Source organism: Pyxicephalus adspersus, chromosome 11 (genome assembly GCF_032062135.1).
Source record: "Pyxicephalus adspersus chromosome 11, UCB_Pads_2.0, whole genome shotgun sequence".
In the NCBI taxonomy this organism is placed as follows: Eukaryota; Metazoa; Chordata; class Amphibia; order Anura; family Pyxicephalidae; genus Pyxicephalus; species Pyxicephalus adspersus.
Genome location: NC_092868.1, coordinates 1,242,185 through 1,267,156, shown reverse-complemented (window position 1 = coordinate 1,267,156; position 24,972 = coordinate 1,242,185). Strand labels below are relative to the sequence as shown.

The 24,972-nt window shown below is 46.0% G+C and overlaps 2 protein-coding genes across 4 annotated transcripts in view; one reads left to right on the top strand and one right to left on the bottom strand.

The window, feature by feature from the left end:
• The window catches only part of TMCO4 (transmembrane and coiled-coil domains 4), a 23,165-nt gene extending 4,729 nt beyond the window's left edge, over positions 1-18,436 (top strand). The window contains exons 5-14 of the mRNA XM_072427364.1: positions 100-232; positions 3,754-3,851; positions 4,043-4,186; positions 5,345-5,464; positions 5,616-5,780; positions 5,869-6,005; positions 9,415-9,499; positions 10,029-10,146; positions 11,568-11,685; positions 17,343-18,436. Coding sequence (XP_072283465.1) covers positions 100-232; positions 3,754-3,851; positions 4,043-4,186; positions 5,345-5,464; positions 5,616-5,780; positions 5,869-6,005; positions 9,415-9,499; positions 10,029-10,146; positions 11,568-11,685; positions 17,343-17,741 — 1,517 coding nt within the window. The 3' untranslated portion in view covers positions 17,742-18,436. The remainder of the gene's footprint in view (positions 1-99; positions 233-3,753; positions 3,852-4,042; positions 4,187-5,344; positions 5,465-5,615; positions 5,781-5,868; positions 6,006-9,414; positions 9,500-10,028; positions 10,147-11,567; positions 11,686-17,342) is intronic.
• The window catches only part of HTR6 (5-hydroxytryptamine receptor 6), a 19,154-nt gene continuing 3,116 nt past the window's right edge, over positions 8,935-24,972 (bottom strand). Inside the window, exons 2-5 of one of the 3 annotated variants that reach the window (XM_072427368.1) lie at positions 22,286-22,429; positions 21,828-21,995; positions 19,491-19,543; positions 8,935-9,577 (exon numbers count right to left, since the gene is read on the bottom strand). In XM_072427368.1, the coding sequence (XP_072283469.1) occupies positions 19,511-19,543; positions 21,828-21,995; positions 22,286-22,429 (345 nt within the window). In that variant the 3' untranslated portion in view covers positions 8,935-9,577; positions 19,491-19,510. The other 2 variants (XM_072427365.1, XM_072427366.1) reach the window with 2 other exon arrangements.

Sequence of the window (24,972 nt, the reverse complement as noted above, 5' to 3'; positions counted from 1 at the left end):
ATGACAGAGGACAAGAAGGTGAGTATGTTTAATAAAGAGAACCTGTTTGTGTTCACTGTCTGGCCAATGCTGAGGAATGGTTGTTCTGTGTCCACACAGGGTATTATGATGCTCGTAGCCGTGTGCTAATCTCCCACATATCATGGCTGCTCAGGGTCCCTCCAGAAACCATGGAGCTACGCGAAGAGACCCTTATGGAGAGTCTGAAGCAAAGCACGGAGGAACCATCAGAGTGAGAGTTCAACTTTATTTCTTGTTGTAAAGTTTACCTGAAAGTAATATTGAAGAGCTTTTTATAGCTCATAGTTGAATGACTGCTGAGATAAAACTAATTACACCTTCACATTGTTTAGTCACTATGCAACTTTGTATCCTTAGATCCAGTACAATGTTGTCACCTCTCCACTGTGGTTACCTGATATAGATTCCCACTCAATATTGTATTTTACAATTCTCTATAACCTTCTTGTCACCCTCTTAATGGCTTTTATAACGCTGTTTACATGTAGCTGTGTGTAATCTGTGGCATTCAGTATTGGGCAATGTCAGCATTCATCACAGGAGCTGTCATCCCCTTATCACTTATTGCAGATTTACTGCGGCTACTAGAATCAGGAAGATGAAAATCACACTGAGATATATGGCCAGCCGCATAAACAGGAGCCACACAGGACAGATTTCCAGACCTTGACCCCAACTGAGGAAAGTAAAGCAGTCACAGTTTGAACAGGAAGCCGCCAGGAGGAAGTTCAGATTCTGGGATTTCCATGAGTTTAAAGGGCCATTGGAGCTTATGCTGAGCATGAAATATACCTTGGTGACTTATGTCAGCTGAAGAGTCTGTCGGCCCATTGTGCTTGTACTAGGTAATGCTCAAGCTTCGTCAAATAAAACTCTGCCCTCCCCATCATTAAATCTGCGCTCCAGCCTTTCCATCAATAAATCTGCCCTCCGGCCTCTCCATCATTAAATCTGCCCTCCGGCCTCCCCATCAGAGGGGCCTGGTTTATTAAAGGTCTCCAAGGCTGGAGAGGATACACTGTCATCAGTGAAGCTGGGTGATCCAGCAAAACTGAACTAGATCTAGTCCTGAATTGAAAACATTTGCTAGCAAATAGCAAATGACTTTGAAGAAATCCATTCCAGGTTTGTTGGATCACCCAGCTTCACTGATGAAAGTGTATCCTCTCCAGCTTTGGAGAGCTTTGATAAATCAGGGTCATTAAATCTGCCCTCCAGCCTCTCCTTTATTAAACCATCATCCTTCCCTTCAGTAATTCTGTCCTCCGTCCTTCCCTTTAATAAATCTGCGTTCCAACCACCCCTTCATTAAATTTGCCCTCCATCTCTCCCTTTAGTAAATCTGCCCACCAGCCTCCTCCCTAATTAAATCTATTACTGCCTCACTACTCCTCTCAATGTCCCCTGGACCCAATGCAATGGACCAACTCCTGGCAGCAGTTATGCAATTATTACAATGCCATGATAGGTAGGTGTCAGTCCGGAGTGGAGGACATACCTAGGCAGGCTGTATTTCTATAGTAACATCTGCACACAGTATGCTGAGCTTCCCTGATTGAAAGAACTGAAATCCAATGAATGATGAAGGGGTGGGGGCCAGAGGTGGTCATGCTATGGAGGGAGGGGCTGGATGATGCTGGATATCCTCCATCTAGGAGATGAGGCGGAGCCTATCTGTCTTGCTGCAGCTTCTAATGTGCATTGTAAAAAACTCAGAGAAATCAGAGGAGCAATACTGAAGGGAAGGCAGTTTTAACAAAGGAATGTCTGGATGGCAAAGTGAATGAAGGGGAGGCCGGAGGTAACTGTAATTGTCCATTTTTGTTAGGCAGCTAGGTGAAAAAAATACAAAAATATGACATGTAAAATATTAATAAGATATTTCATATACTGAATGCTCATTCCAGATACGACCCAAATACACAATATTCCACTATGTTTTACTTTAGCGCCGAGCGCTGGGCCTTCCATTGAAATGATGACTCCGGCTGTATAATAGGGATCATTCTGAAATCCATCAATACTAATTCCTTTACTACCCAGATAACGGGAGATTATTTTCCCTGATAACTGGTCCTGTGTACTGATCACTGAGGCCAATCAATACCGCAAGGAGCAGCCAGTCACATCATTTAGTACATGAAGAGCGGAATCTTTGTGTTCACGTCCAGCTCGTAGGCAATATTGTGAAATGCATTTCTGGAACACAGAGATCACAAATTCACAGATCACGTCCAGCCATGCAGTAATTTTCTGTACAATTCACTTATTGTTTTCTGGCAAACTTTACATTGTAAGGGGATTTTATATAATTGCTTATTGAAGATCTAATTTCCTTGTTCAGGCTCTTGTTGTATTAATGGGATACGGTTCAGAATTGGCTTTCAGCAATCATTTATTTTATGAATACTTTTGTATAGCACCCCCAATGTCCGTGGTGCTGTACACAGAGACTCTTACACAGACAATACAAGTACAGACGATTGCAAAGTATATCTAGAAAAAGCAAGATACACCAGGTGATGGAGTCCTGCTGTCCTCACATTCTATCTGCCATGGCAAGGAGCAAATTCTGGACCTTTCCCATGTGAAAGCAATTTTATTTTCAATTATTAGCAATGGTTTTAATACATATTGTCCTGTCTGTTCCTTCCACTGCCAACCAGGAGCCAAGATGCAGGAGATTTGATTGTCCTATACCAAAGGTCCTCTTTATTGGTTTCCTGGGCAATGCCTCCATTACATGTACCATGTTGTTATCATGAAGTTAATATTAAACACACAGCGGTCTCTATAAGTTATTTATATATCCAGGCGTTGTGTAACGCCTACAACCTCCCACCGTACGGCTGTTTTCCTCCATACAAAGAGCTGATTGTATGATAGTTAGGAAACCCTGAGATCTGTGTGATTCTTACACTTCAGCGCGCTCCTCGCTGCACGTTGTTGTGAAGAAATCACAGCTTTGTATGTGTAAATATTCTGTTTGTTCCATCAAATCATTCTGTAATAAAAGCAATCGATAAAGTTGTGCAGCCTTCATGCCTCTCAACACTTCCTCAACTTCCTCCTGCAAAAAAGAGAATTCCAACGTTTGAGATTCTCATTCTTCTCAGTGTACAATATACAGCCAAAATATTGTGAACCCCCTGCCAACAGGGCTCAGGTGTCCTAGTAATCCTCCATCATACAAAGAGCTTGCAGACAATTGTTCTCTCTCAGCCTTGTGGTCACAGTTTGGTAAAGACCCTTTTCTGTTCCCCCATGACCGGGGGTACAAAGCCCCCTCCATAAAGACATGGGGTCACCAGTTTGGTGTGAAGGAACCTGAGTGTCCTGCACAGAGCCCTGACCTCATTCCTACTGGGATGAATTAGAATGGTGAGCCAAGTCTTCCCCACCATCAGTGCCTGACCTCAACAATAGGGGAAAAATCCCCGCCATCAGTGCCTGACCTCACCAATAGGGGGCAAATCCCCGCCCTAAGTGCCTAACCTCACCAATGGTGGCAAATCCCCACCCTAAGTGCCTAACCTCACCAATGGTGGCAAATCCTCATCATCAGCACCTTACCTCAATTTGGTGTGGGGGAACTCGAGTATCCTGCACAGAGCCCTGACCCCCAATAAGCTTCTCTAGGGGTGATGGTCAGGTGTTTGCATTTTCTGCACATGGTTTCCAGTGATGCTGCATTCTCCTCTATGTGTTATTAAACCATCGTTCACCTTGCAGGTCGGTGCAGGCGTCTCGCAGGAAGAAGGAGAGCCGGAAGAAGATGAAGAGATATTTGCTAATTGGCTTGGCGACTGTCGGAGGTGGCACAGTAATAGGTGAGAGATGAGTTGTGAAATTCGTTAAATATCCCAAAGCCAAAGGGAAAAAAAGGGGATTTTGACCCAGAGCAAGAATTAGGATTTCCTGTGCAATATAAAAGAATAAAAGGAGGATTGATTGTATTGGGGAATATACAGTGCTCCTGTTGTCTCTGTTGCGGTGTCACCGTGTCACTTCTCACTCTCAGGTCTCACTGGAGGATTGGCCGCTCCACTAGTCGCTGCCGGAGCCGCCACTATTATTGGAAGCGCTGGAGCTGCCGTCCTGGGGTCCACGGCTGGTATTGCAATCATGGCGTCTTTGTTTGGTGCAGCTGGAGCTGGCTTGACAGGTAAACGTCTCATCCAAATTCACCTCTCACATGATTCACTCTCACTGTTTAATTTCAGCTCAGCTATCTTTATTTTTTTTACATATTCTTTACTTTCCCTACTTGTAATATCCTGCACAGGTGATTTGTGCGCTAAAGGGGCTTCAATGTGCGGTGAACGAAATGTCCAATGGGATCACAGCTCATTGCTGCTCCAGTGCCTCCAGGAAAGGACAGGGCTCTGGGCTACACCACACAGCATCAACACATTGTACAACCTTTTCCAGGTGTTAAAACATATCAAATAGGTTACATAGTAGTGGCGAGGTGTCCACTAACAATATATTCTTAATATTGGGCCACCCCTAGTACTTAAACAAGGAATTAATAAACATAGAAAGACCGAGGGGAGTTTAGGGCAAAGGGTCTGCCTTTAAATTGGGTGGGCTGAGATCAAGTCCAAGGATCGGTACTGCTGCATCTTTTCCAGGTTAGGTGACACAAGGGTGAGGTCATCCCAAAATAATAAATCAGAATGAAACCTCTGTGATTAACCAATAGCATTCGTCATAATGGTCCGGTATCCACAGTATAATGACACCCTTACCTTTTGTTATGGAGGGGTTTCCCTGTCTGTTCTTTCTGATTATCTTTTTAAAAATGATAGCCACTCCTATATAATTATTTATATATATATATAATGAAAGAAAAAATAAAAGAAAGAGAAAGGGGCTTTGTGGCTGCTTTTCAATAATATGTTTCATGAAATGCCAACTGGCAAATAGTAATGTACATTGACATATTGTTTGTTTTATCCATCTCCCATTATAAAATCATGGGCTGGAGACTGCTGAACTAGATAGATAAATGAAACCAATGCTAGGTATACTTGTTGTTATATAACACGAATAGTAGGATGAGATGTCTTGTTACCCTTATCTTACCTGGGGATGCTCTCCTCCAATCACCAACTCTGCAACTCCATTCTGACATGTGCTGGAGATATAGATAGATATATAAATTTCCTGGGCATTTGGCTTCCAGGTCTGTACAGCACAGTGACAAAGCCAGTGTACTAATAAAAAAGTGTCAGCACGGAGACTTCAGGAAATCAGCACTAAACTATAGTAGAGTTAATCCATAGAAAATGAAAGGATTCTGTTTGTTTTTCGTATTCAGGCTACAAGATGAAGAAGCGAGTTGGAGCCATAGAAGAGTTTGAGTTTCTACCTCTTACCGGAGGACGGCAGCTACACATCTCCATTGCCATCACTGGCTGGCTGTCCACCGGTAAATATGGTAGGTGAATATTGTAATTCATTCATTGAAATGAATCATTTGCAGACCTGAACGAGCAGCCTTTAATAAATATTGATCCCTTGGTTGACTTTCTCCAGTTTGCACTATTAAAGGATGGCTCTCATGTATTCTGTGATGGTTTGCTTTCCAGGCAGCTTTGCCGCCCCATGGCACAGCCTCTGTCACTCCACTGAGCAATACTGCCTGGCTTGGGAGTCCAAATACCTCATGGAACTGGGAAACGCACTGGATGCCATATTAAATGGCCTTGTGAATATTGTGGCCCAGGAAGCCCTGAAGTACACAATCTTGTCTGGTAAGTCAGCTGATGGCTCAGGCCGGTCCAGAGATCTCATCATGCCATGCCAGCTTGCTATATAATACATCTGTCCTTTCTTCTTCAGGAATTGTGACAGCACTGACGTGGCCGGCCTCACTCATCACTGTGGCTAGTGTGATCGATAACCCCTGGGGCGTGTGTCTGAGCAGATCGGCAGAAGTGGGCAAACACCTGGCACACATACTGCTCAGCCGGCAGCAGGTAAGGGGCAACTGGATTTACATTTTATTCTGTCAGCCATTTCTACCACTTCCTGCCACAGCCTTCTCTTTCTGAATGTCATTCTATGTACATTTATGCAGCTTTCATACCTCCGTGTTCTCCCCGGCCCCTTTTAGCCAGGCGCACCACCCACCCGAAAAAACTTTGTGGGTTGAGCACTGTAAACTGTCTGCGTATCTACCCAACACCTGCTCTGTGCTCCTCTCCTTTCTCCTTCCCTACCATTCCACTCCCCTCTCCCTGCAGATTACTTCTACTCTCTCCTTTTTTCCTTCTGCCATTTCCCTTTTTCTCTCTTCTCCACTTCCCTCTCACATTTCTCTCCACCCTTAATCCCTTTCCCCTCTTCTCCTAACTTCTGCTCTCTTTTCTTCTCCCTTCCATTCCCTTTCCCCTCTCATGTCCTCCTTTCTTCTCTCCCCTTTATCTTCTCTTCCCTTTCCCTTCTTCTTCTAACTTCTGCTTTCTTTTCTCTCTCATCTCCTCCTTCCCTTTCCTCCTATGTTCTGCACACTTTTCCCTTTATTCCGTCACTCCATAATTTTTACTTTCTTCTTTCATTTTTCTTTGTCTCTTATAAGCACTCTGTTACAGTCTTCTGCTTTCATTTGTGGTTCACCTTCCCACATCCATTGAGTCTCGTATAGCATCAAGGTCCTCACCTTACCCCTTCACACCGTTGGCTTTGCCCCACAAGCCTATATGCCCTTGAGGAATTGAACTCTGCTCTTAGTCTGGTGGCTCTCAGGATTTGAGCTTGTAGTACTTTGCTTTATATCGCAGCCCCATACACACTGAGCCACAGAGCCAGGTGAAGATTGTGACTGCCGCAGGCCCCAATGGACTTTAGGAAGAGTTCTTGCTGCTAAATAAATAAGAGAAAAAGCAACAACCCTATACTGGAATTGAACCCACGGCCTAATGTGATGGTATATGGTATACTAACACCACGCACCACAGGCTCTGGCGAAGGGATCGCTTAATGTGCAAAGTGAAGACAGAATGAAGACAAATGGCATCAACTAATAGTGTGGGGAGAATTTCTAATTTGTAATAACCTACAGCAACCAATTACAAACGACCTGCTTTGATAGTAATGATAAGTATTATTGGTTGCTATAGGTTACGCTGTACGCAGGGATTAGGTAACTAAAAAAAAAATCACAAACTTCTGGAGGTTTGAATTTGCAACCTGCAATTTGGTTTGCAATCTTTCATCTTAGAGCTGAGGCTTCTGCCCACCACACTACAGGAGCTATGGGTACTCCAGGCTTACAAGTAGAGTTTTTATATAATCAAAGGTTATACAGCAAACAATCTTTCATCATTCCATCAAACAAAAAAAAGCTTTGTTAAAAATTGCATGTTTTACTTTTCATTTCTGTTGTGAATGACTCAATATGTCACTTTAGTAAAGCAAAAAACAGAAAAAAAGATGCATGGAACTGAACATAAAAATCCCTCATAAATATCAGTGCACACCAGCACCTCACACCACATACTCATATGGTAGCAAGGGGTCTTCCATCTAACATAAAGAGACAAAAAACTAACACATACACAGAATGATTGTGTAAGGAGAACCCGAAAAGTGTATTAACCAATCAAATGTTGTCTGCAAACTATTATAATCTGCTATCTTGTGGGTTGTTATTGGTTACCACATTTCTTGAATCATGAGACCATGCAAGGTTTGAACTCATAACCTTTTGTGTTATAGGTTAGGAGTCTACACATCACACTATGGAGACCACAAGGAACCCAACAACCCACAACATGAAATTTAAAAGTCTATAGGGACCCGTGTTCTTAAAACCACCATCCAGCCACTCCTCATTGGTCCCCCAGCCAGTCCTCATCGGTTGCCTGGCCAATCCTCATCAGTCTCCCAGTCATCTTTTAAGCACCAAGTGTTTTGCTGAAGATTGACAGTAGGGTCCCCAAGTAATGTGTGTCAACCTATTATTTGTCAGTGGTTTTGCATGATACCCTACTAGTTATTTTATGCACTGATCCTATCTTGCTCTTGTTGGTTTCCTGCACATTATAAAGGCTCACAAACCCCTAATATTCATCGTATCACAGCTATCAATGTCTCGGCCCTGTGTACAAACGCTTCCAGAAAAAGAGTCTGATAATGGCGTTTGGATCATTTTATCATGTAATAAGAAAGTGATTGAGCCACAAGTTTAGGAGAAGAGCAACTCCCTAGGTGCTCTCTTCACCGCCTGTAAAAGAGCCTGACCAAGTGCCTGCACGGCAGATCCCCGAGACGTGCCGAGCTGCTCCTGGGTATAATGATGTGGTGGAGGAGCCGTTTATAATCTGCACTTATTAGGATAATTACCGTCTCTCAGCACGCAGATCATCTACGCTCATTACAGGGGCGAGTGGAGAATTACACTTGTATATGACGGCTGATAATCTCTTACCATGGACGTGTGACCCCCTCTTACATAATATCATTACTTCCATCCTAAAAAGATCACAGATTGTTCAGTACATTGTGTAAGGCCACAGAGTGATGATAAACCCCAATGTTTGGTATTATCCTTTACTGTATACAGATTTCTCAACTGCACAGCTCTTGCAAAACTTCTCACCTGGAGATTCTGCTAATACCTTCATGCTAACCCACAGCATTACAATTCACAGCTGCGTTGTCAGCCTGCCATGTGCGTTCCCGGACTGCTACCAATACAATATGTGATATCCCCCATGGGACATAATACTAATATGACTCTTCTGTAATCTCCAGCTCGAATTTTCATCCTGGCCATCTTTAGTCAGTGGCATCGTTCACTAAATTGGTTTGTCAGATGCATGGACGCTGACAACAGTGCTAATGATTGTAAGGCATCAGATTAGTGTTGTCAGTCTCTAACAGGAAATGCTATTATTATTAATAAATTTTACAGGTAAGGAACTTGGCAACAAGAGAGAGGAATGAGAAGGAAAATAGAGAATGGAGAAGTAGGAACAGATGGGGGTGGGGGGTACCTAACCACAGATGAAGTAGAGAGAATAATTTGTGTGAAAACCCATTTTCAGCATATTGATTGTTTATGTCACGCTCTTGAAATAACCTTTTATACTTCAACACACAGCAGCAGGGTGGTCGTATTTGTAAGACTTTACAGCAGCTTTGAAGTGTTTCGGGCTGAGAGGAGGGGAAGGTTGTGCTAAGCAGGCAATGAGTGCTGTGATTGCAGGGAGTATTTTTATTAGAACAGAGAGCAAGTATGGGAAAATGAAAGCAAGACAAATAGATATGTAATGTATATTAATCTTCCTTTAGAAACTCATATACATTCCCATCAGAGCTCAGGGTGGGTGTTACTATTTCAGCATTTCTGGCATTGTTTATTCACTTATTCTGCTTTTCCAGGGACACAGACCGGTGACTCTGATTGGCTTCAGTCTTGGTGCTCGAGTCATTTACTTCTGCCTGCAAGAACTAGCACAGGAAGCAGGTAAATCCCTCCATCGATCAAGGCCCCGTATGTCCGGCATCCCCTTCCCACCATGGAAGGCACAGGGACCACTTCCTTCTGCAATACAAGCAAAATGAATCTGGCCGGCTGCTTCTGTATTGCATGTTCCACTTCTGCATTGCAAACTATGCCAAAGTCAAAACTGTCTCAGCTTAATTTAAAGTGAATCTGTACATATTTAGGTGTAGTAATGGGATCAAGGTAAAGCCCCCCCCCCCCCTTGTAAAAACTTACCTGACCTTTCCTCCCCCATCTCTGCTTTCCATATTGAGTATAAGGAGGGGGCTGAAAGGAAGCCATACAGCAATAAGAAATATGTAGCTGAGATTCTTGGCTCCCAATGGGCACTGCAAAACATTTGTCTAGCTTACATGGGGTTGCTTCAGTCTCATTCACCCTAAACTCAATAAACAGACACAATGGCTTCCATAGGGTACAGTCTGGGGATCCACAAGGACAGACAGTTTGAGGGATAGATATTCTAATCTACGTCAACGTCTGATTTCAGGCTCAGAAGGGATTATAGAAGATGTGGTGCTGCTGGGAGCGCCGGTAGAAGGAGACGTCAAGAGGTGGAAACCGCTGACACGTGTTGTGGCCGGTCGTATCATTAATGGCTATTGCAGGTGAGTAAACTGTCTCACCAACCAGAACAGAACACCATCAGAACAGGTAATGTGAGGATGACCTGGTATTCCCTATTAGCACCAATCACAGACTCCAGGAGTCAGAGAGCCACACACCCTGCATGTTCTTTCTATCAGAACATTCCTGATATCTGTAGAGGAATGTGGCATCAATGAGGAGATGCCTGAAATCAAAACAGGTTGCAGATTTCCTGTGCAGGGCAGGAGAGCTGATTGGGTTATGGGATCAGCACAGACAGTTTTCATTCAAACATCACTTAGGGTTAACTTATTTCCCAGTACAGACAGATTGTCAGCAGTCTGGTGCATTGTGGGTAATGTGACTTTGCGTGGATATAAAAGCAAGGAATAAATATGTTCTTTTTCTTTGTGTTACCACATCTTCCTGTGTGCAGTAGAGATGGAGGATGAATGCAGCAAACAATGACACTGATTACAGATGGCCGGGAATAGAATTGGGAGCTGGAGATTGCGGGGGAAGAGTACCAGCGTTATGTCACATAACTACGTTCCCAGCTCAGAGATTTCGCCCAGTCCAGTGGTGGTTCAGATTTTTGTACTGGTACCAGTCTTTAGGGTGGGGGGGGGGTCATCACCTATTCCTGTGCTGGTACCAATCTGTGCATTGGAGGGCATCGCCTATTCCAGTGCTAATACCAACCTGTTGGATGGGGGACATTCCCTATTCCTGGACTGGTACCAGTCTGTGTGGTGGGGGTCAATACCTATTCCTGCGCTGGTGCCAGTCTGTGTGGTGGGAGACATTGCTCATTCCTGTGCTGGTACCTGTCTGCAGGGTGGGGAACGCTACCTATTCCTGTACTGATACAAGTCTGTGGAGTGGGGGGTATCGCCTGTCCCTGTGCTAGTTCCAGTCTGTGGGGTGGGGGCATCACCTATTCCTGTACTGCCACCAATCTGTGGGGTGGGGGGATCGCCTATCCCTGTGCTGGTTCAAGGCTGCAGGGTGGGGGGCATCGCCTATTCCTGGACTGGTAGCAGGCTGTGTGGTGGGGGGTATTGCTCAGTTCTGTGCCCCAAATGTCCCAAAGGGTACCTGTCATGATACCACTATGAGAACTACCACAGCTAATATCTTCACGTTGTGGCTATCTCCGGCTGTAGTACTTTGTCAGCCAATGAACAAGCACACAGCCACTCTTGCATGTTTCCTAGGTCAGTAGCTCAGGAAGAAACATTACCAGGGGATCAGCATGACAATACACAAGATATACACAAGACATTTCTCTCCAGCCAGGTTTCCCTAGCTTGGAATTGGACACTTTGATAAATTAAGTATTTGTATATCACAGTGATGGCTGCTTAGTTCCTCACCTATATCCCAGAAGGATGGCAGTGCTGGTGATCTCCATACTAACGAGTCCCATTCTGTCCTACAGAGGGGATTGGCTGCTGAGTTTTGTATACAGAAGCTCCTCAGTGAAGATGAATGTGGCCGGTCTGCAGCCAGTGAACCTGGATGACCGGAGGATGGTCAATGTTGACTTATCTTCAGTGGTAAGTGACCCTTCCATATCCACCGTTATCCCTGTACAGTGAACAGAGCTGCAGCTGAATAATTCAGAGCCCAGTTTATATTTTTTCATCATAATAATAAAATGGGACAGCCAGCACTGAAGAAAGATGGCTCTGTCCTTCTGAGAGAAGAAACATTGCCAGGGGAGTCCTGTTATCTTTCAGTGGTAATAATTACCTGGACCTTCTTACAATACTCAGCATAAGAAAATAATATCTTATGACAGGTTCACTTTAAAACGCTGGGTTAGAAGAGCCTTTCAACCTCAACCACAATTTCCTCGGAATTGTTCATTTGCTAGGAACCAGTGAGGAAGGTAACTCAAGAAAGTGGGGGGGGTAATGCTAAATTAAGTTCTTTACCTACAATAATTTTAAAAATGACTTTGAAATGACTCCTTGCTAAAAGCAAAACATAAGGACCACCTCCTGTAAGGGGGGTAAACATAATATATGAGAGGTTGAGTCATCCTGATCTCTACATCATTACTAGGTAGGGTGCTGCTTTAACCTGCATGCTCCGTGATATCAGGAAGGTTAGGGAAGGAGGAGAGGATGGTGAAGTTCCTGGAACTTCTCCAACACCATCTTCACACTGAGCTCCCTTTCCTGCCAATCTCCACACCAAGCCCCTATTCTCTGCGCCCCCTCTACAATGAGCCCCCAATCACAGCACCCATCCTACATTAAACATATTGCTTATCCTTACTACTTCTCTCACCACCCTCCTAATACTGAGCCCCCATTCCCTGCACTCTTAAACCAAACCCTTATTCACAATACTTTCCATACATTACACCTAGTCTTCATTCTTACTGCTTCCTTCACAAGTCTTTTAAAACTGAGCCACCATTCCCTGCACTCTGTCCACACTGAGCCCCCATTCACAACACTCTTCCTACATTACACCTATTGTCCACCCTTCTAATACTGGGCCCCCATTCCCTGCACTCTCACTACTTTAGACCAAACCCTTATTCCCAATACTTTCCATACATTACACCTATTGCTCATCCTTACTGCTTCCTTCACCACCCTCTTAATACTGAGCCCCCATTCCCAACACTCCCATTACTTTACACCTAGCTCCCATTCACTGCATTCCCCCCAACATTCTCTTTATACTGAGCCCCCATTCCCTGCACTCCCATGACTTTACATATAGCTTCCATTCCTAATGCTCCCCCTACCATCCTCTTCATACTGAGACCATTTTCCTTGTACCCCCACTGCCTCCCTTTTGATAGCAAGCCTCTGTTCCTAGAACCCCCCTTTAACACTGAGCCCCAATTCCCAGCTCGCTTCGTACATTACACCTAGTCTCCATTCTTACTGCTTCCCTTCACAACTCTCCTAATACCAAGCTCCAATTCATTGCACTCCCCCTTTAAACCAAACCCCTATTCCTTACCCAGCCCTCCATTCATGATATTTCCACCCCCACCACTCTCTTAATACTGACCCCCCCCCATTCCATTCACTGTGCCCCTGTTCCCAGCATTCACCTTTACACTTAGCTCCCATTCTCAATGCTACCCCCACCTATTCATTTGTACCGAGCCCCCATTCCCTGCACTTTCCCTACACTGTGCCCCTGTTTCCAGCACTCCCAATACTTTATGTTTAGCACCTATTCTAAGCGAAAATCCCCCCCCTCCTATTACCACCCTCTTCATACTGAGCCCCCACTCTCTAGCAGGGGCACTTCCATTGCCTCCCTCTTGATACCAAGCCATTGTTCTCAGCACCCCCTTTAACATCGAGCCACAATTCCCAGCTCACTATACATTACACCTAGTCTCCATTCTTACTACTTCCCCCACCACCCTCTTAATACTGACCCCTCCATTCACTTCACTGAGCCCCATTCCCTGCACTTTACACCTATCTCCCATTCTCAGCATTCCCCACCACCATTGTCTTACTACTGAGCCCCCATTCCCTGCACTCCCACCTAGCTCCCATTATCAGCGTTACCAACCACCACTGTCTTAATACTGAGCCCCCATTCCCGCACTCCCCCTTTACACCAAACCCTATTTCCCAACAGTTTCCGTACATTAGACCTAGCCCCCCATTCATGATGTTTTCAACATCACCACTCTCTTAATACTGCCCCCCCCCCCCTTCCCATTACTCCTACTACTTTACTTCTAGATCCCATTCTCAATATTACCCCCCACCACCCTCTTTGTACTGAGCCCCCATTCCCTGCATTCTCTCTGCCTACCTCTTGATCTCAAGCTCCTGTTCCCAGCGCCCCCCTCCTCATTCCAATGCCAACCTCCCCCCGCTGCCTCCTTCACATCCCGTTCAAGTCCCCGGCAGGATTGGAAAATGAGATCTGTGACTTCAGATACAATCAAACTTAATTATTCTTAGATCCCCTCTACCGCACATTTCTCCTTCACAATGCTCCGGGGTTAATCCGACACGAGTGTTTCTCGCTGTGCGAATTCACGTGTCAGCGAGGGGCCTTTCCTCAGGTCCTAATCCTTCAGAATTGGTATCCAGGAGACTAGAGATTCACTCTAAACACAGCATGCCACTGCAATTGTGCAGCAAGGACGCCATCTCTGTCATTTGATGTGAAATGTTTATTGTACAAAACCCTCCTCCCCTGGCATACCCATAGAAAGCCCAGATTCCATACCCTGATATACACCCTTCCCTCCGCCAGCCCAGGAGAAGACGCGTTCCACTGCACAGTCCATTTTGATCCCTAAGAAACCCTCTACTCCCTCCTAAAGTCCCCTTCCACTCCTAAAAAAACCCACCTGGCATGGCATGTCCCGCAACCCTTCAAATGCCCTTATTCCTATGTAAAGAATCCTATAGATGCTACACCATAATCCCTCCAGTCCAGTAGGGGGTGCTGTCTTACTCCTGGTATCAGCACCGCTCCTGGAAAGCTCATTTATATCTAAAAAAGGCTCTTTTGACCTCTTAAAAGACCCTTTGCTCATATAAAAGCATCTCTAGGCCCCCCCACCTCCTCCCTTCCAGGGCAGAGTAGTCAGGCTAGGGTAGTTTTATCATTTAAATTAGCAAATGACCCCGGAGCTTGCTGCACCTGACCTCCTAGGCACAGTACCAAGCATTGCATGTGAATGTGCAGCTATTGCGACCCAGCAAACAGAACAACCCCATTTTGCCATTACTGTTGCATTTCATGCAGCATTGGCCAGTATTATCGCTAAAGTGATAAAAAGAGGGATTTCAATGTCCCTGAGGCGAGTGGAAGACATCTTTAATCTGGGATATCTGGCAGAAGCCCGGACACCTGCCAGTCATGGCGCTCTGCAGCCGATAAGCTGCGGAATGAGTTGGAGTGCTGTGTCCTCAGAAGGTATCCAGTGCAGAAAACACTGCTGAGTGTTTAGGTCACCTGGGGCATTTCTAACGATGACAAGGAGGCCAGTACCAGACAGAGCTGACATGTTAGATCTGAATGATCATTCTCGAGCATCGCCTTCATTTTCCCCCTCACCGGTTTTGGTAAATCTGCCGTAATGTTCCGGGTTTTATATCCGCATTCACTCTCCCTGGCAGCTTCAGAGAAGGGAAAGAAGGTGAAATTTAGAGTTGCCGCCTGTGGGCGCCGCTAGCTGTAGATTCATCCAGGCAGATTGCAGCACCAGTGGGGCTGATGGACCCGTGGGGGGAGATTTTAACTAAAGAGCGCTCAAGTGTCAACACTGCACCGCCAGGTGAGAAATATTCCAGGATGTCAGCTTTACAGCTATTTTATCCACAGAAAATCCATCTGGGGATAACAGCAACGCGCACACAATGCACTCACAGCCTGACAGCCGAGACGGCGAGCGAAGAGCGAGGTGAACGAAGAGGCTATCTCCATCTGGGCACTTAGAAAGGTTTCGGGAAGTGCACCTGTCACTACGAATAAAGCTTTTCACATTCAGGAGAGCAGAGAGGTTTCACATTCTTTTATCACCCCAAGCCCTGGGAATCTTAGTTGAGATTTAGCCGGATTTATTGTCGCAAAAATTTCTGTAAAATGCATTATGAGATGCTGAGGAGTTTATATTGAGGAGACATCAACGTATCTCCAGTTACTGTAATACCTGAAAACATTTTTGCTGTGACTTTTGCTTGCTGTTTCATATTTTATCTTAGCATGCTCTGTTTGGCTCTGAAACTGCTCCCCCCAGTGTCCATTTATATAACAAGGATCTCTCCCTGTATGCAGGGCAAAGCAAAGCTTCACATTAATGCCATCTGCTCCATTCAGATATCAGAAACAAAGAGGACAGCCACTGTGTACACATTTGCAGACTGTGGAGCTACCAGTGCAGCTTCATGAGCCCTAGTCAGGAACTGTCCACCACAGTACAATATATATGCCACTAGATGTCATCAGTCAGTAGGTTGAATGACAACCAGTATCTTTAGTCCATCTCCTACAAGCCTAGGCTGTCATGGACCCACCCCCAAGGAGCCTGTCATCACAGCAGCCTGGTACAATTGACCTGCCCCCAAAAAGTGTGTCATCACATGAACCTGGCCTCAATGACCCGCCCCCGAGGAGTGTGTCATCACATCAGCCTAGACTCAGAGTACATTATGAGCCCTGTTCAGTGCAGGAGGAAGCTGCTGCTGGGTGCATGCTTGGTTGGGATCATTTTTGACAACACAACATGTCAATAAGCAGACTTATGTGAAATGAACTAATAAAAATCTTGTTTGCGAGTGCTGTTTTGCCTCTCGGAGGGTTCGTGAGGTCCCCGCAGCGTTGTCATCAAGTTAATTCCATGGCAAACAAAAATAAAAAATGCTCAGCAGTTACTCTGCGCCGACCCCCACCCACCCGAAACTAATTACACCTTGAGGGTAAAGCGGTGACCCCGCTGTCCTATTCACTACCCCTCAGGAGGGAAGGGGGCGTTGTTATGTTTTAGGAGCCGGGTGGAAAACATCTGCTTGCCCCACGCGCCCTCCCTCTGCAATTATCACCGCATGCTTTGTCACGCCTTTTGTTTTTTTCACGTTAAGCTCTTTGATTTCCATTTGTGAATGTTTTGTATACGGCTCGCTATGTCGCACTGTCCAGATCGCAGCGGCTGCGTTCGTCAGCGGCCTGCAACTGTGCCAAAGCGCCGATTGCCAGAACAAGTTTTACGCTCTGCTCACGCGGCCACATAATCTGATTCCGCGGCAACTGAACTGTAGTGGGTTCTGCTGGGCTTTTCTTTTAGGAGTTTTTAACCCTTTTTATGCATAAATCTGCTTATTGGCAGGTGGTGTTTTCAAAAATGACCCAAAGCAAGCGTACGCCCAGCAGTGGCTTCCTCCTGCACGGATCGGGGCTCATGGAGTGCTGTGGGTTCAGGCTGATGTGATGACAGGCTCCTCGGGGGTGGATCCAGGAGCTCCTTGGGGGTGGGTCCATGACAGCCTAGGCTTGGAGGAAATAGACTAAATGATACTGCCAGTCATTTAACCTGCTGACTGATGCCATCTAGTGGCAGATATAACTCATCACCAGATTTGTAGTAAACTCCAATCATATTGCTGCATGCGACTTGTTTACCCCCATAGGGAGCCATTTGTTTTGTTTGCTGCCCCCTGGATAATCAGGTGACTCCCCGCAGCTAATTAATTCTGACTTCTCCCCGCAGGTAAATGGACACCTGGACTACATGAAGCAAATGGACACGCTGCTTAAAGCGGTCGGAATCAAGACCAAAGATTGTCGCTTCGAAGAGCAAAACGGATTGCTCCGCCCTCAGGCTTTGGTCACAGTACAAACACAGAGTGAACGCGCTGCACAGAAAACAGACGAGGAGGAGGATTGGTCCCCCTGGGACTGGGAACCAGTGAGCTCAGCAGCCATGCAAAACGGGGCTGAACCCCAAAAATCCCATGGAGACCCCTCCCCCGCCCACCATTGCCGCTGCAAATGTTCTTCTTCAGAGGCCCCGTTATGTAATGACTACTGCAATAATAATGAGAAGGACTGCATGTGTCAAAGCGTGAATCATTCGGTGAATCATTCCCTCACAGACACCAAAACATGAACTGCAGTCTAGGACGATGCAGAGCAACGCGTGTGTGCACGCTCCAGATAATGTGAAACACAGACTGTCCGTGACCCACTTATCACCACAGGGAACGGCAAAGCTAGGACACAAATGCCTGGTTATTGTCACGGCAATTGCCGGTGTCGCCAGGACTGAAAGCACGAAGAGAACCGGTCACCCAGCAATCATGTCTATTCCAGGCCTGTAATGCCGCCATCAGCACGCCATTCTGCCCGGGGAATTAATTCCTCTGTGACCCTGAATATTCATCCTATAATTCCCACGTGAATGACTGTTATTGTGAGTAGCTCCTCCCCCAATTTTTTATACCATGACCCAAATCTGCCTGAACCCGGGGAATATCGGCTCACGTGTTCACGGCTTTTGTTGCAGAGGGTGAATTTGAGCTGATTGGTTCCATGCATTGTACACAGGGACAAAGCTGGAGGTCTGGGGGCCCCAGTGCAAATTTAGGTCCTAGGGACCCGCATGCAACCTGCAGCGCCCCTTCTGCTAACCTTGTCTCCGAGTATTACAATGGAGGACAATACAGGGACCAAATCGGGGCCGGCAGGTGCACCCCTTCCTGTGTGGAAAGGGAACTGGTAGGCAGGTGAACATTCCTTCAGGTAAACAAGGCGGGGCCAGGGTTGGGGAATGAGCCAGGTCCAGGCCAATAGGAGACGGGGGCTGCTGCCTATCCTGCCAACGTATGAAATAGTATTATGTGTGTGAATGGCGACTAATAAAACAATGAAACCAACAGCAACGTCTTCCATACGCCAGAGCTGCAGCTGAAATCTCAGCACCCAAAAATGTATAAAAGGAAAGTTATAGTAAATATAATAATGTATAAAATTATGGGTTAATGTACAGCGCTGCGTAATATGTTGGCGCTTTATAAATCCTGTTTATTAACCTAAAGCTATTAAGGGCAATGATCTCTTCGCACACTTTTGGCAGGACGCACCACCTGGCATTTATCAGTGAACACCCGGCTGTTTTGGGGTAGTTACTGAAAAGCTGGGTAACAATACAGTAGTCACCAACCGTCTACAGCTTCTACTCACCCAGCTTGAAAAAATTCTGGGGAACATGAAGGGGTTAAATAGAAGAAAAATAAAAAAAAACTGATGCAGCATTTACACAGCAACTCCCGGCTGTCATTTTGACAGCTGCAAATTGCCTGTAAATGCGAGCAGTCGGATCAGCAGAGAAGGACACAAGGACAGCCCATGCTCGATTCTTACAGGAAAAGTCCATCTAAAGCTAACCTGCATGGTGACAACACCAAGGTGCAATTTCACTGCAGAATAAACAGCGTTGTCACCTTCACAAAGTGAAAAATTAATTGCCAGGATCAGCCGGTAAGAAAAAGAAGTTCTATGAACAGAAGACTTTTAATATGAATGTAGATGATATAAACATGAAGCGTGTTCACTTGTTTATTCATACGGGAAGAATGTAAATTTCTACATTTCATCCTTAAAGTGGATATCAATATTATTATAAACAGGATTTATATAGCGCCAACATGTTATGCAGCGCTGTACATTAAATAGGGGTTGCAAATGACAGATACAGACAGTAACACAGGAAGAGGAGAGGACCCTGACCAGAAGAGCTTACAATCTAGTAGGATATAAATATATTGACCCCCCAGGACCCGCCCCCATCCCAGATTGCCACCAATGGTGACCCTCTTTATCACTTTCTACTATACTTGCGTCAGAATAAGGGGAGTACCTGATATTGAATGAATGTTGTCACGCCCAGCCCATTGCCGCTTCTTCCGCCTTCTGCAATGCAAATAAAACAAATCAGTAGAAATGTCGGAAGATTTAAAATGTGGCCCCGATCACCATGAAGGTTTTACGTTGTGTTGTCATTTTCTTTATTTTCATTCTTTTCTTTTTAAATCTACATCCTACATTAATATGATGCCTGGTGATCCCACCCTTGTTAGGACACTTCCTGTTATAGGATGACAGCGCTTGTCTTTCTATTAGAGTCACATGATCAAACAGTAACCGTGATTGGTTAAAGGGAACAGATTGCATAATTGGAGCTGGGGTTGAATTTAAATTTTGGGTTCCCAGTGGTTGCCCCTCCTCATATGGCTGAACCAGAACCAAGACAACCCCCAATCACCTTCCTTAGAGGGACCACCAATGGCAGAGCCAGCAGATACCATTGTATGGTTTAACGATAGTGGAAGTTGGGGGAAATCTCTGGATTGGTCCTGACAATAATTACAGCCGAGACATCATTGTGACCACAGCTACAGGATGGTCCAGTGATGAAAGTTATTGCAGGAGCTCCCCTCCCCCAAGTTATCAAGGTGTCACCGGGCCCCTGGGCTCTGTATAAAAATCAGCCTATTAAATTCCTCTGCCTATCACCATTTCTTATCCCAGTAATGAAGGTGGTGACACCAAAAAAATGAGAAATGTTGTTTCTGGAGCCAGTAGATGATTACCCTACAGCACATGCCTTCAGTCTGGTGCAATCTTGAAGCAAGCCCCGCCCCTGCCTAGCTATCAGCAGACAGCCCTGGAGGAGCCTCACTGCCCAATGAGGTTAGAAAGGCTGCTTGGAGGGGTTCCTGGAGGACCTCAGACACAAACATCATCAGTAACACCCCAGGGCCCTCATCCCCAATTAATTTAAATCTACAGGAAAAGTTTCCAACTTTTATTTAAAGTTAATGGAATTTGGGCAAAAAAAAATATTCTGATACAAGTCATCACTTCTCAATCACCATAATGCTTTGTACACTTTAATAAATAAGTTAGTAAAGTTCTTCATCAACTTTTCACACAGATTAAAAAAATAAGGGGTGTGTCCATTAAAGAAAGTGGGAGGGGCTATGCAAATCTCTAATTTCAACCGATTTCAGATAACAATGTGTGCAGATATTGTGGCATGGAGCAGCTCAGGGCAGAGATCCATGTCATGTGATCTGTATACAGCAATCCCCATCCTTATCATGGGGGAAGAGCTATTAAAGGGGACCTGTCATGACACTGACTGAAGATTCTGGGACTGTCAACTTCCACCAGAGGATACATGGCAGTTGAATATGTCGATCACAGTGATTCATTGGTGGCCCCTATCAATTGGCAATGCAGGTCCTCTATACGGACTTTATTTTTTTGCACTAACATTGACTCTGGGCTGTCCTAACTCTCTGATCTTCAACGAGGAGGCAGAAAAAAGTTTGTGAAATGGGGGGAAAAAGTGAGCAAGCAATTTTGGGAAACTTGAAAAGGCAAAAGTCAGTGGATTTAAAAAATTAGCATAAAAAAGCATTTCCCTTTAAATTGCAGCAAACAGATCTGCCAGCTTTGTTTACAAACAAAGGCCACATGACCAGTCAGTCACATGACCAACCCAGGACCTGCTGATCACATGACGTTTGTAAACAGAAGCCACACCACCCTGGTGCCACATGGCACAACCACCCCAATCACACCCAGTGCATTCTAAGCCTTTTACCACCATGGGGCAAATTTTGGCAGTTTCAGAAAAGGCAAAACCAATTTCTGTAAAGCCACACTTGCCTCTAAAGGCTTGATTACTATACACCATTCAAATGACCCCCTCTTCTGGTAAAAATGCCATTTTTTGACTGCCCCCTATAGGCAGAAATCTATAATGCCTGTGCAGCCCTGCACAAAGGTATAAAAGGGTGACTGTCATGGCTCTGCCCACCATCCTTAAATTAAAGTGTCCCCCCCCAATAACCCATTATTTTCTATTTATCTGTAAAATGTTTTTGAAACTTTTGGGACAAACGGACATGTCAGTGAGATCAGCACAGTGTCGGCTCCTTGGGGCCCCTGGGGCTCCTCAGTCCATAGGCGTGTTCAGCTGGTGCACCTGCATTTCTTGCTCCAGGTCAAACAAGTTGACGGAGTCAGCCGCGGTTACCGGCAATGGGTCAGTACTGGGGTCCTTAAAATTGGGCAGTAGGTGCTCGTTGCCCAGGGTGGCGGAGTACATGGAGTCGGTCTCCCCGCGCAGGGTCAGCACGTTCCTCAGTGACAGCCCAAGGCGGGGGGCGCTGTTGGAGTTACGCACCGACAGGGAGATGACCCGGGAGCGGCGGCAGCAAGGTAGGTACTTTCCCATGGCTCGCTTGAAGTCCCTCATGAAGAGCGGGTAGATGATAGGGTTCATAGTGCTGTTACAGTAACCGAGCCACGTCAGCACATCGAACAGACCGGGGGGGACGCAGTCACAGACCGCCTGCGAGACACAAGAGAATAACCACCGTCAGTACAGTGACAACAATGGGGCGGAGTTCAGGGAAAACGATGGAGGGTGAATGTGTATGATGAATATTTCTCACACCCAGGACAAAGGATTCCCAGAGCACTATGGAGCACAAACTGTTTGCTTTTAGACCATTTCTCTCTAATTGAAACTTCACAGATCTCTTTCTGAACAGGAAGGGGGGAGGTGGAACCACTGCTCTGGAAGGAGGGAAGCCCCTGGTTTAGATGTGTGAGGGGGGGGTCACATCATTATCCGCTCACCTGGACGACGTTGGCCACGAAGAAGGGCAGCCAGGCCACGAAGAACATGCCCAGCAGGATGCCCAGGGTCAGGCTGGCTTTCAGGGCCTTCTTGCTGTGCTTGGTGACAAACTTCCGGCTATCAGTGGCAGGAAGAGTGAGAACCTGAGAGAGAGAGAGAAGGGTGAGACCGCCATGGGGTGAATCCTAGGGGGCGGAGCACAGAACACAAATTCAGAAATTCACCCACAGCAGATTCTGCATCCCCAATGTTCGACCTATTTTCCATTTCATGTTGTCTCCCCCTACTGGTAGGCCCTGGGAACTTCATGGGGAGAGGTTTCGGCTTTTTCCTAATTGTTGGCTCTGACCCCCCATGAATGAGAAGCTATGTGTCCCCTGCTCCATAATAATTGGCTGGACAGGAGGAGTCACTGAGAGCTCTAGTACTGGTGGGAGGAGCTGGGAACACAATGGGAGGGGCCAGGAATGCAGATGAGGAGAGCTGTGGGAATCTTTAGGGATTCGATGTCACAGGGCGGTCGGGGGAGGCAGCTAAATGGGGGAAACCTATTGAGGGGGTTAATATGGGCCACAGCCTGACCCAGAGTCAGGGGCCCTAAGCAAATATAATCCTTGAAATTGGGGGCCACAAATGCACAGCATTCCAGCTCCCTGCCAATTTGTCATTTGGGGCCCTGGAGACGATGGGGGCCCCTGCCTAGTTTGCCCCACTCTAAAACTGGCCCTTTTTCCTGGAGAAGGGGAGACAAGGCTGTGCCGTATAAACAGATTTGGGGATTTGAGAAGTGAAATCTGTTTTCATCCCATCGTTGTGCACTCGGCTCCGTCTATATGTCAGCGCCTCGCCGGGGGAGACGACCATCTGTCCGGATCTCACGCCTGGCTGCCTCTGCCAAACCTTCTCTAAAGGGGAACGGAGACAAAACCTTATGGGGGAACCCGCACAGAGACAAAACCTTATGGGGGGAACCCGCACAGAGACAAAACCTTATGGGGGGAACCCGCACCGAGACAAAACCTTATGGGGGGAACCCGCACCGAGACAAAACCTTATGGGGGGAACCCGCACCGAGACAAAACCTTATGGGGTAACACGCGCGCCCCCCCCATATCACTTCTGTAATATTCCATGGAATGTAGCTGCTGAGCTGCCTATCCCATGGTCACATTTGCTGTTCCATATTTTCACACACAGATCCCTCCTGTAATCATCAGATAATGCAATTAGCATCCTTGCCTAATGACTGCTGAGATACATTCACTGCCTGTGGGTGGAGGTGAATACTCAGAAATCCTGCCTGGCACCTAAGCAGAATATTAATTCATGTATTCCCAATATATATATATAAATCATCAATAAATGGACTGGAAAAAGAATGAAATTTGAAGGGGTAAAGGGGTTCATAAAGATACAAAACATTCACCCCAAAATTCATCAGATCACCCCAGAGGGTCAGGATGGAATTTGTTCCTCTGGTAAAGCAAACCGAATTGAGCTCCATATTTTGGTTTTACTTTGAGATCACTCCGGGCCGGAGATTCAGGATTCCTCCTATATAAGTCAATGAGGATACAGAAATATCTAAAAGCAGCTTCGTTGGAGGTGATCTGCATGTCAGGAGGAGGTCAGAAGAGAGGGTTAGGGGAAGGTCATGTGAAAATCAGCAGGAGGATGGAAGATGAAAGGAGAAAGTTATGAGCAAATTAGGAAAGATACAAGAACAGGTCAGGTCAGGTCAGGAGGTCACAACAGGTCGGGGGAAGTCCACGGAAAGATCAGGAAAAAGTCAAGAATAGGTTTGTGATTGGAAAAGGTCATGAGCGGGTCAGGATGAGGTCAGTAGCTAATCAGAAGTTCAGGAACAAATCAGGAGAAGGAGGAAGTCAAAAAAGAAAGCAAAATAATGAATAGGTTAGGAACAGGGGGAGGTCAGCAGGGGGTCAAGAACAAATCAGGAGGTCAGGAAAAGTTCAAGAGCAAATTTGGAGAAAGGAGCAATGCAAAAGTTGCAGAATGGGTCAGGAGGAGGTCAACTGCACCTCAAAACGGCTCCCCAATGTGTGGTTACGGAGAACCAGGACATTTTGGGGATATTTTATCATTTTTGGCATCAACATGGAAGACCAAACGAAAGTGGTTTTTGGTGTGCAGATAAAAAAAAAAAAAAAACTGCCCTGAACTTCCAGAATTACAAAACGCGAGGTCTATAGGACGGTGCGGCTGTTTCTGTCACATGACTTTTGTTGTGAATATCTGTGAAAGTTTACAGAGGGTGAATGTTCCCTTGAAGTTTTGGGGCCCCGGGGCCAGATGGCAGCATTGTAAAAGAAAAGTGAAGGATTGAGCAGTATCACAACATGAGCGGCGGTGGTGTTCAGAGAAGTGGGGGGGGGCAATCATTGCTGCGGCTTGGCACCGGGCCCCGGCAGACAGAGGGTAGAGGGGGGTTGGGTATTATGTGTTTTATGCATTCCCTGTGGGCAGCAGGAAGGGTTGGCAGGAGAGCGCAGCGCACATTTCTTGTGTTTGGAGGCGCTGTGCCATGAGGGGGGGATGGGGGTTCATGTGACTCATCTGAGAGGCTGTCATAGCAATAGCGCTGCCATGGCGGTGGCGATGTTCAACAAACGACAGCCAATCCTCAGTGGCAAGCGGTGACATTTATGGCGGAGGAATAAAGGGC